The 12,440-nt window shown below is 39.7% G+C and overlaps 1 protein-coding gene across 1 annotated transcript in view; it reads right to left on the reverse strand.

Annotated features, from left to right (window-relative positions):
* The window catches only part of tgfbr2l (transforming growth factor beta receptor-like), a 42,574-nt gene that overhangs the window by 12,387 nt on the left and 17,747 nt on the right, over positions 1 to 12,440 (reverse strand). The window contains exon 3 of the mRNA XM_044366622.1: positions 11,218 to 11,374. Within this exon, the coding sequence (XP_044222557.1) occupies positions 11,218 to 11,374 (157 nt within the window). The remainder of the gene's footprint in view (positions 1 to 11,217; positions 11,375 to 12,440) is intronic.

The raw sequence follows: 12,440 nt of genomic DNA on the forward strand, positions 1-12,440 counted from the left end.
GGTTAGTGGTTGGGCCACCATTTCATTTACATAGTAAGACAAAAAGAAAGACAAATTAACTGAACATTCAATTTAATTAAAATTAATGAGGTCTTTACGAGGACATATATTTGTTCTCTTGGTGTTTTTATCAGCTACCGTCACTATGAGCAACCACCACCATCGCATTTGGCCGTCACCTATTAACGTCACCTATTAATTAGTCATCATATTATTGTTTGGGGCTGCAATTTAATATCCTGACAATAGGAAGATGACTGCAGGGTTTTCCCTGCCTATCTAACTCAAAGGCTGGCCGCCTTTGTATTACTGTCCACCGCCTTTGTTGAAATTCTGGCATGTGATGTTGATGGAACAAAAAAGGCACCTGGTCAGTCTATAGCATGCACACGTTAGAGTTATCTTGTGGTTCATCTTCAAAAAATCCAACGATTGCAAGCATTTTCTGATTTAATGACTAAATAACTACCTTTTCAAGAAGAATGTGAAGTATACTGTGGACTCTCTATGCCATCACTCACAGACTAACGTTAGCGGAGCGGAGCAACGAACACCAGCAGTAACAAACAAGACCTGCTGACCAACACACACTGCGGCATTAAACAATTTAAACCAACTCTGAGGTGAAGAAAATAACTCGGTGCTCAGTCTGTTTCACCTAAAAACCCTGCGCCCATTCAGTGTCTTGGACAATGATGACTTTCCCTGGAGCTAACGGTGCAGCGGAGAGGCTGCTCTCCACTGCTGGAGACATGACGTTAATAACAACACAGCATTTTGTTATTCGCATACAGGCAGGAGACTGTAAGGTGCTTTCAAATAAATTAATTCAGTAATTGATTCAGTTAACAGCAGACCATTTATCTTATCTGCCAGTTATGTTTCATATTGTATTTCAATGGACTAAGGACCCCAGTGAATGGTTTGGCACCCAGTATATTGGAGCAAGAGACTGAAAACAGTGCCCCCCTTTCATTCATTCGAGAATTGGTTTTGAATTGAGAATCAATTCTTAATCAAATCAGCACCCAAGTATCGTGATAGTATCCAATCAGGAGATAAGCATATTGTCCCAAGCCTACATCATAAACAGTCACCAGTCACAACCTTTATTTTTCATCTTTTTGTTCCATTTTGGTATAAAATTTAAATCCATATGGACACTTTTGTCTGTCAAATTGTGATTTTTTTCACTTAAGCGCACAAAGGTATCTAACTAAGGTAACATTCTCCAACCTTTGCCACCTTTGTCTCAAAAAGAGCCAGTGAAAACCCTGTGACTGATACCAAGTCAGTGAGACGTGAGCGAGCACGGTAACTGTTCAGTCCACATCGACTCCGACCTGTGTTCAGCGTCTTTGTCCACAGAAGCAGCTATCCATCAGCAGCAGCTGCCGACCAGCAGCCGGCTAACCTGCCTTCACCAGGCTGACTGACAGCAGGAATTTTATTTATTTATTTATTCATTGATTTTATTGCCCTGCCCACTGTAGTGAGTGAATATGCCTGTAGCTCACAGACAGACTGTGAGCCTTGATCAATCAATAGCCTCTTTTATACAGAGGACCTGCATTATAGCCGCAAAGAGAATCCGCCTTTGAGCCAACCATCGCTTTTTTACACTGACCCACACAAACCCGTGTGTGTTTGTACAAAGCATGCTGGCATTCCGGATTCAGAGGTGTGACTGAGATCAGACTGATCAGAGCTGTAAACTCTGCTATGAGGGAGTACAAAGATGTTACTAGAATGAGGGGAGGACATTTCTCTTTGTTTGATAATGTTAAAAGTAAACTTTTCTGTTGGCTTCCTGACTCATTTTGTGGTCGAGTGAGCTAGTGAGTGAATAAAGAGAGGGAGCGCTGGTAGTGAGGAAGCTGGTGAATCAGATCAATCAAACGTTATTTTCTGAATGTTTCACAGGGGTTATGTTCTAAAGCACAAACACCCCCACACCCCCACACACCTCTGCTCAACCCTGTAGCTGTACGCTGCACCGCCTGATTTGGTCTGAATATGGGCTAACATGACAACATCAGCTTCCTGTCCCACCGCACCAGCTGTCCCTCACACACAGTCGATCCGGCTCTGTGACTCCCGCCATATCCGGCTTCATTGGCGGAGCAACTCTGCCCCCTGACTCTGTGTCCATACCTTTTATACAGAACAGCGAGGCGGATTACAGGCGCAGTATTCCCGCCTTGACGGAGCAGCGAACTTGCGCACTGTGCACATAGCAGATGTCTATATAAAGTAATCCCTCACAAACTGATGTCAGCTCGGGCCAAAAGTAGAAAAAACTTTTGGAAACCGAGCGTTCAGAGCAGTCTGAAGCCGCTGCTTTTTGCTCACAGGGATTACTGCTACATATGTTAACCTTGTTATTTGACCTGTCAAGACACTTTTAACATGAATATCCAACATTGTGACATTATGTATATGTCTGAAAGTAAGGAAAAGCATAATACGTCCCCTTTAACATTATATCCTTAGAAAACCAATAATAAACAGTGGGGTCCAAAAGTCTGAGACCAAATCTCTAATATTTTCATGCAAACCTGGAAATAATCAGAGAGTTTGAGAAACGTGTTAAGAAACATTTAAAAACACAAGAAATAATGACGTAAGACGAAGAAGAAATATTATATATTACTTTTTATTCGATTCTGCACTGTTTCTAGGTCAGCAAATTTGTGGCATTGATCAACTTAACTCCTTTGGTCTGATTTCCTTGAGTTGTGTCCCTTCTATTGAAGCATTCAGATGACTCTCAGGTGGGTTTGATCAACTCACCAGAGGCTTGTTCAAGCAACTCAACTTTCAGCCAGTGTTCACCTGTTATAATTATGGCTTAAAAATATGAATATAAATAAATATGGTTTCTTCTAAACCTTTTCTTTATCAACTTTTATTTATATGGCATAATCAATTTTTTTCATTTATTGAAGTGTCACAGTTAAGGAATGCTGTGTTAAGTTGAGTTAAATTGCCTTTTCTGTGTTGTTTTTACATAAATTTACATTTGGGCTTCCAAAAATGTACCACCAAATGATACAAATTTAGGGGCTTTGTGGCCCGTAGGGCCAGTGCTTAAAAATTTGAGCGTCTATCCCTGTTTAATGAACAGAAGAGGTTTTCCATACAGCATAAACAGCTGTGGACAACAGATACTGTAAGAATTGCCCACATTCATTTATACATCAGTGTAGACTGATTTACTCACCTTCCTGCTTTAACCACATTAAACATTATTTTGTGTGCTGATTTTGGTTGAAGAGTGTTTAACTGAAATAAGTTATTTATATTTTAATCATTAATACATTGTTGCAGCACGTCTGCAGCAAGTGTTTAGTTTGATAAAATCACCAAAGCAGCAGTGTGTTGACGTTGCATCTAAGACCAAATTATACAACACATACAACAATTGGCTGCTTCATTTGAATGAACCTCACACCTCTCTGCATCCTCCTCCCACGTGTGCACCATGGGCTCTGCTCTGGTCACCAAAATACCACACAGATGCGCAAATCAAGTTTCAAGGTCAAGAAAATACTAAACAGTCAGAGCGCTGCTTGTGCTGGTCATGACTCCTCAACACAAATATGGCCCATGAAGTAATTTTAATGGCCTACATGCAATGTCCAATATTAATGAAAAAGTATATCCATGGCAGTCTCTGTCTGCATTGTGTTCCTCCATGATAACAGCATGATATACAGCAACATGACGTATAATTAGTGGGCGTTATCTAGCAGACACAGGAAGTGATAGTTATCTCCAACATGTAATGTCCAATATTCATGAAAATGTATTATCATGTCAGGTTATTATTACTCCCCCACACCATTGCTTTTTTGAGGGGCTCATTGGCACACGCATCAGAACTGGCAAAAATTGCAAAGTTCTGTAGTGATTGGGGTTGGGCGTGGCCAACGGGTTCCATAGCGCCCCCAAATGCAGGGCCATTTTGGAACCAATTTTCTTTGATATGTATGAAATTCAGTGGGTTGATTGCTTTCATCATTATCAACATAATACATATTTTTAAAAATTTTTTTCGCCCAACAGGAAGTCAGCCATTTGGATTGAACAAACACATGTTTAAGGCCTTTAGGATGCGCAAAAACTCATGAAACTTCGTACCTATGTTCAAATCACTAAGTATTGAGATTAGTATCACAATTGGGCTTGGGCGTGGCACATCGACTCTATAGCACCTCCTAATTATGATTAGCATTTTTGAGGTGCTAGGGGTGCTCAAAAACTCATGAAACTTAGCACATGCATCAAAAGTTGCATACCTTCATATCTGATATGGGTCTTGGGCATGGGTGTGGCAAAATGGCTCTAGAGTGCCACCTAGAAAATTTCGAAGAAAGTCAAAGCCCCCACCTTTAACTTTGATGAATATGTACAAAATTTGATAGGCAGATGTAACATCTACAGACTTACAAAAAAGCCTCTTGGAGCCACACCCTAAGCCAGCCATTTTGAATCTACTTTACATTTTTTTGAAGCCATTGACAGGTTTTGTATTTTAATAAACTCCTCCTAGAGATTTAACCTGAGCAACTTCAAATTTTGTAGGTCACAAAACAGGTCAAACACCTTTGTGATGCTAAATTGTGAAGCTTTTCAGTTTTCATGGAATGCCCTTGGCGTGGCGTGCCGGATAATTTTACCCAAAACATTTTTGGGGCATTAAAGAGGAAGTGGTTGTAACTCGGCTTAACATCGTCCAATCTGCCCAAAATTTCTCATGCTTGATAAGAGTCCAGGCCTGACCACAGCTACGTGTCAATATAACGTCATAGTCATAGCGCCACCTGTTAACAGCAGAAGTCGGCCTTCTGTGACAAACATCATCCGATTTACATGAAAATTATATGGTGTGGTCTACACATGATATTCAGCAACATGACGTATAATTAGGGGTAGTTCTTTAGCGCCACATAGTGGACACAGGAAGTGATAGTTATTTCCTACATGCACTGTTCAATATTCATGAAAATTTATGAAATTTATGAATTAATGTATCGTGTTACTCTGCAATAACAACAATTCGACTGCAGCTCGCCCCGACATGCGCGAGGTAGCGAGGGCCCGATCATCACTGCTTGCAGCTTTAATTATTATTATTCTAGTACGCCATTGCTTTTTTGAGGGGCTTTGGATGCTCAAAAACTCACGAAAATTGGCACACACATCAGAATTGGTGAAATTCGGTGGGTTGATTGCACTCAACAGTCTTGACATAATACATATTTTTTTCAAATTTTTCCACTCAACAGGAAATTAGCCATTTTGGATTTTGTGTGTCAATTTTCATTTTACAAACACATGTTTGAGGCCTTTAGGATGCGTGAAAACTAACAAAACTTTGCATTTATTTTCAAACTAATAAATGCTTCGTTTAGTATCAAAATTGGGCTTTGGCATGGCATTTCAGTTCCCACACTCCCCTAGTTAGTTTTAGCATTTTTGAGGTGCTAGGGGTGCTTGACACTCATGAAACTCTTCACATGCATCAGAAGTGGCGCAACCTTACAATGGATATGGCTCTTGGCCATGGGTGTGGCAAAATGGCTCATGTGCGCCCCCTAGAAAATTTCAAAATCAAAGCCCCCATGTTTAATTTTGACATAGATTTATGAAATTTGGTGGGGTATGGAACCATACCCTAAGTCCAACAAGAAAGAGTCCAGCCCTAAACACATGTGTTTAGTCTTAGTCACAGTGCCACCTACTGACAACAGGAAATCAGCGTTATGTGACAAGTATCATCCGATATACATGAAATTTACATGGTGTGGTCTGCACGATACACAGCAAAATGATGTATAATTAGTGGGTGTTCTCTAGCACCACATAGTGGACACAGGAAGTGATAGTTATCTTCTACATGGAATGTCCAAAATTCATGACAATGTATATACATGTCAGTTGCACTCTGGTAAATGTATTGCTGCATTAATATTTCACTTATGTGGTATTGCCTACTTGCAACAGGAAGTGAGGCCTAAATGACATATAGTTCATCAGATGTATACACAATACCTAATATGTCATCTCCAGCGCCATGTACTGCTCACAGGAAAAAATATTTTACCCATTCACACAGTGTCAGATAATCCTGAAAATTCAGAGCTATGTCAACTGATCTCTACTAGCAATACCACGGTTGCCACAAGGTGCTAGGGCCCAATTCATCGCTGTTTGCAGCTTTAATTTTTGTTTTTTGAGTTTGATGAGAGGATCGATACCACTCTCATGTCTGCATGGTTAATATGAAGCTACAGCCAGGAGCAGGTTAGCTCAGCTATGCATTAAGACTGGAAACAGGGAAATACAGTTAGAATGACTGTGTCCAAAGGTAACAAAATCCACCACCCAGCACCTCTAAAGCTAACCAATTAAAATGATAACTATTTCTTGGCTGGGTGCAGTGACTTCCTGGTATCTGGTTCTAGTTTTTTATGCTAAGTTAATCTGCTGCTGACTGTAGCTTCATATTTAACTGACAGACATGAGAGGCATCAATCCTCACAGCTGACTCTCGGCAAGAAAGCAAAGTGTGTTTCCCAAAATGTCAAACTACTTGATAGTCTGCAGTAAAATATAAAATCCTAGTCGTCATTGGAGCTAATATCCAGAATCCTCTGGACTGTTGTTCAGGGCTGAATCCACCTAATATTTCGTACAAACATATCTATAATTTAGATGAATAGAGGAAACAAATATAATAAAACCCCATATGAAACAGACTTTCCAGCTTGAAAATACTCAAATACAGCTTTTATGTGCACAAACAGACAATATGCTGAAAAAGTTTATCAGGTGAGTCAAATATATAACATTGGTGTCATTTTCACTCTATAAAAAGATAAAATCTTTGTATTTATTCTCCCTTACCACTAATCAGTTGATTAAATAAATAAAAACTTATTTATTTTACAAATAAATTTAATAAAATCTTTCCTTGCAAGGCAGCTGGTTTCGCAAGATCACTACATCATGAGATCACGCGAGAGTCCATCTTGTCAGGCTTCAACTTATGTGCTTCAGCATCGCAAATCCAGCTGCCTCGCAAGGTAAGGCACAGGTGAGCCTCATATAGTTCTGTGTCACACACTACCTGGCATGTCAGGTTAAATAAAATCAGCTAATGAAAGATAAATAAAGGAAAAATTTATTTTATTTAAGTTTCAATTTATTTATCAACTAAAAGGAAAGTAAAAGAAAGAAGAGGTAAAGGAAACAAAAAAATATCAAAAGGCTTTCGTTTTTTTACCAGTTGATTGGACATTAAAGGAAAAGTATAAAACTTTTTTTGCCCTCTAGCAATATATTAAATACTTAACCAACAAAATAATTATATGATATATTTGGTTGACTTGTCTGATAACCCATCCTGGTCTCAGCAAATGACGTATGAATAACATGTCAGTTTCTTAAGTCATTTTGTGTGTTATCACTACACATTTTTTGCTTTTTGCATGTCATTTCACGCCATTTAGATAGTAAATCCAGTTGCCAAAGGCAGCCTACAGTTACGTTTGAGTGACAGGGGAAGTGATGCATTTCAGATACTATCAATATGTGACTTTCTTTTCTTTTATAAGGTTTATTTTGGCTTATTAGGAGACAGGTGGATAGTTACTGTAGATAGTTTGGCAAAAAGTTGCTAAAGCAGCAGGAGAGTACTATTCGAGACATTTTTACTGTCACATTGGAGCATTTTTAGTGGACATTTTTACCATCCCAGGCATTTTACTGCCGTTAAACTGGACGTTTTTGCTGTCACGTCAGGACATTTTTACCGCATTTCACTGATCATTTTAACCCAAACCATGATCTTTCCTGAACCCTCACAAGTGGTTTTTGTGCCTAAACCTAACCAACAGCGTTAAATGACACATGAAAAGCTTAAGACGCACAGACATGACACGTCCTGAAATGAAAATAATGGACTCTAAAATCACTAATTCATCTCCGCCTCACCCACAGTCATATTCCTGCAATTAATTTTTAGTCCAACTTTGATTGTTACGAGCCCGGCAGTGTTAGCACTTGCTCTACTGTAACAAGGAAAAATAGTCACACGGTATTCACTCTTCAGCCTTGACTTGTTCATTCACGATCATTTTAAAACAGCCTCTGCAAAACATCCTATTTACTTGTATTACCACATTAAGAAGAACACTTTGGTTCCAGGGTAAATCTAATAGATGCTAAATTTAATAGAAGTTAATCTAATTGAAGGGAGCCTCAACATGGTGCCCTGCTGGATTGCATATTTGGAGTCCAGTCTTTAATGTTTTTTTAAGCCCAATCTACTAAACTACAGCAGCAACAGAGAGTGTTAGGCATCTTTAAATCATGAGTAGTCAAGTCTAATTTATCTGTATGTCACATTTAATGTCTCAGTGGGCTTTACAGCACCCAACCTAGCTCTTTCACAGCTAACAGAGTTGGTTTGCTTAAAACACACTCCTGTATATTTTCCTATTTAGTTTCATTCATTTGGGCTGGTGAGAGATCTGTCAATCTAACTCTGGTGTGGCCCAAACAAACAGACCGCTTGAAAATCTCGAAGTGGACTCTGATGTGGTTCATTTGTGGTCTAAAAGCAAACAGGATTTCGTGATGTGACTTTAGCATATAGTTACATATCTTAGCATAAAGTCACTTAATTTTCTTTAAGTGACGTATATGCTGTATTTATGCAAATAATGTAACCATGGTAACAAATATACATATGCAGATATTTGAGTGCAGGGTTTGTTCCCTCCCCTTTCCCCTTTCCCCTTTCCCTTCAGACAATCAAAAGCAGTTAAAACTGCAGTATGTGTATCCTACTCTGTGTACTTGAAATGCACTTGTATTCAAAGTGTGTGCATCTGTATGCATTCATTTACCATTAATGCATGTTACGAACTTAGCTTCTTCCCCAGAGCTTTTTTTGTGCTTTCTCATCTTGCAGGAAACCCCGGGCCCTGGCCCGAAACTTTGCAGTCACATCTCTATTACTATTATTGTTATTGTTATTATTGTTGTTATTTTGCTTCCCTGTGTCTACATACCCCTCCTCCTTCCTCCCTCTTTCTTTCTCTCTCAACCCAACCGGTCAAGGCAGATGGTGCCCACCAAGAGCCGGGTTCTGCTTGAGGTTTCTTCCCGTTAAAGGGGAATTTTTCCTTACCACTGTCGCCAAGTGCTTGCTCATGGGGGAATGTTGGGTCTAACCCTAACCCTGTACAAAATGCCTTTATTCGTGTTGTCTGAACCTGTTTTGCATTATTCATGCCATGCTGGTGATTTGCATTCAAATAATTATAATAATATTCATAATCAGTTATTTCTTTCTGAGGTCTTTGTAACACCAGAGAACATTAAAATCCTGATATGAAACATTAAAGATCCCCTGTCAGTCACCAGAATTTGATTTCCCCATGTAGCTGTGATGATGCTGGATGTCATTACCAAAACTGTCCAATCAGTGAGTTTCCTGTCAGTCTGTATAAATTCCTGTTTCCAGCTCTTAGTTTGTTTGTAAAAAGCCAGTGAGAACAAAGTCCCCAGGAAGGGTGCTAAGCTGTGAAGCCAATTTGACAGTGGCCAAACAGTGTAATTAGAACTTTCAGGTCTGTCACGTGATGCACACTGGCCCAAAAAGAAATTTTCCCACACACAATCATTGGAAAAGGAGCATCTGTAAAAAGGTAAATAAATGTTTTTGTGCTTCATAACCCCCATTGAAATGACTCGTTTTATTATCAGAATTTGGTCCATTTTGTCCAATAACATTTGGAAAGTCTAGAAGAACCAAACTGTTGAATTATTTTAGAACCTCTAAGGTGAGCGGAGAGCCAACTGGAGGTCAGCCGGCTTGGCCAGTGGAAGTCTCTAATGTACATCCTCTATGGGTCCAACAAGCAGGAAGTGTGAGCAACATCCGGGTAATTTCTTTACAGCAGGAAGCTGATTTTTTGGCTTCATGCACCACTGAGCAACTTTCATAGGAATGAACGGGGTGCCATCACTGAGTCCAGTATCCAGTTCTTCTTAATACATCCATGGTGTGAATGTGAACTGGACCAAAAGGTAACAATGTATCATACCTACATGGGGAAAGCAAATTCTAGTTACTGGCAGCAGGTCATGCAGCACAATACTACATCTTACAAATATATGTATCTTCTCTGGTGTCTACAAAGAGCTCACTCAAAAATGACTGACTATGAACATTATTAGCTGAAACTGCAGCTGTACCCTGCATATCATAAATAGTGACAAATAGGCAGAAAGGGAACACAAAGATACATTCTTTTCCATAATATTACAGGAGGATATTTACTGCTACATTCAGTTGTTTTTCTCATTTTTTATTATGGAACTGCTAAATACACAGAGTAGGCTCAACACACCTCTGGTTTAACTTCTTTTCGCTTCCTAACGTGTCAGGGAACATACCTGCACTCACATGCTGATGTGCATACATGTTACAGTGGTTTCAAATTGATCTTCTATAAATCCAGATAGATCGAACAGTAGATTAGCTATTTAATTTCTGATTTTAAAAAAAATGCATATCTTGGGGTGGCTGTGGCTCTGGAGGTAGAGCAGTCGTCCACTAATTGGAAGATCGGCAGTTCGATTCCTGGCTCCTCCAGTCCGCATGTTGATGTGTCCTTGGGCAAGATACTTAACCCCAAATTGCTCCTGATGGCTGTGAGTGTGTAAATGAATAGATTTCCTCTGATGGGCAGGTTGGGACCTTGCATGGTAGCCCCTGTACCCATTCAGCGTATGAATGTGTGTGAATGGGCGAATGTGATTCATAGTGTAAAAGCACTTTGAGTGGTCAGAAGACTAGAAAGGCGCTATACAAGTACAGTCCATTTCGATTTACCATATCTATTCTCACACAGTCCTGTGGTTGGTCTGTTTAGCTATATCACCACTAACAAACCACACAAGAGTCTGCTTGGAACCGGACAGACTCGGTCTAGTTCTTGAGTCAATACCAGTCTATACCAGATTAACATCTGTCAATGCTTTGATTGACAGCTTTCACACCAGCTCAAAAAAACAAAGTAAACAGGAAAACGCACTAGATGAAGTTCAATAAGAGATCTGCCTTCCTTGGATGGCTGGGGGTGACATGCCAACTGTGGTTTGGCAATTCCATAAAATGAACAGAGGGAAGCCACTCACCATTTGGTGATGCAGATCTCTTCAATGACGTTGCAGAAAGAGGACAGGGTGCAGTTACTAAAGCAGACGCTGTCCTTACACACCGGACTGGACACCTCACACCACTTACACAGGTTGAAGCTCAGATGGCTGAATGACTCGACAGCAACTGGAAGCCCTGCAGGGTCAAAGAGAAAGAGGTTTAGTTTGTCCATATTAGATGAAAGTCAACAGGGGTAAATAATTTTAATTAGATTTAATGTATTTCTAACATCATTCATTGCAGCATTAGAAATACTGATGTCATTACCTCAGAGCATGCAGTCTGTGGTATCTTTGGTACATTATCATAGGGCCTGTGATACATTACCACAGCATTCACTTTTTATGTGTTACTGACACACTGTACCATAGGAATACCACAGCAACACTTTCCAGTGTAGGAAATTTTTGTAAGGGAAATGACCAAAATCAATAGAAATATGTGGTTGGACATGAACAGTTCTAGCTGGCATTAACTAAGGCATAGACGTGTCTGTGTGAGTTGAAACTATTTCAGTTTCCCCCCCAAAATTTGCACTTATCCCAAAGGTGTAGATTCCACTTCATGAACATATTGAGACAAGAGGGAAAGGGTAAGAAACTCGAGTTTCTGGTAAGTGTAGAGATTGATCCAAGTCTGGGCTGTCACACACACAAGATCGGTGCTACATTGCTAACTAGGCATAACTGCTACAGCAACATCTGTACAGTCAGTACAAGGCTCTCAAGCTGAATATATAGCACTGTGAACATCTGCCAGTAAACTGACTGATATGGTCCAAAGGCCCATTCACACCAGCATTTAAAACCATTTTAAAAAATATATCAGCAAAATCAAATAAATTCAGTGCAATTGCTGCAATCAGTGGGTTCTCTCACGAGGGTGAAGTTAATCCACTCACATTTTTCACAATAGCAAGCCATCTTGACAGTGTTGACCTTTGAAGAAACAGAGCCTGAGAGCCTGACACGGAGTAAGCTATCGTAGTTTGAGTTGTAGTATCCAAATTTATTTCACCTCGTCTGTGATAGTAACTGCTCAACAAAAGAGGAATGGTTTACACACAAATGAGACAGGCATAAATGGTACAGATACATCTCTTGAATAAACTGTGTGAACTTATTATCCCATTAGCAATCAAGCAAACTAGCTGACAGTTAGCAAGCTTGCTTTCCCACCTCCCAAATAACTCTTTATTGAA

Source organism: Thunnus albacares, chromosome 11, assembly GCF_914725855.1.
Source record: "Thunnus albacares chromosome 11, fThuAlb1.1, whole genome shotgun sequence".
Taxonomy (NCBI): domain Eukaryota; kingdom Metazoa; phylum Chordata; class Actinopteri; order Scombriformes; family Scombridae; genus Thunnus; species Thunnus albacares.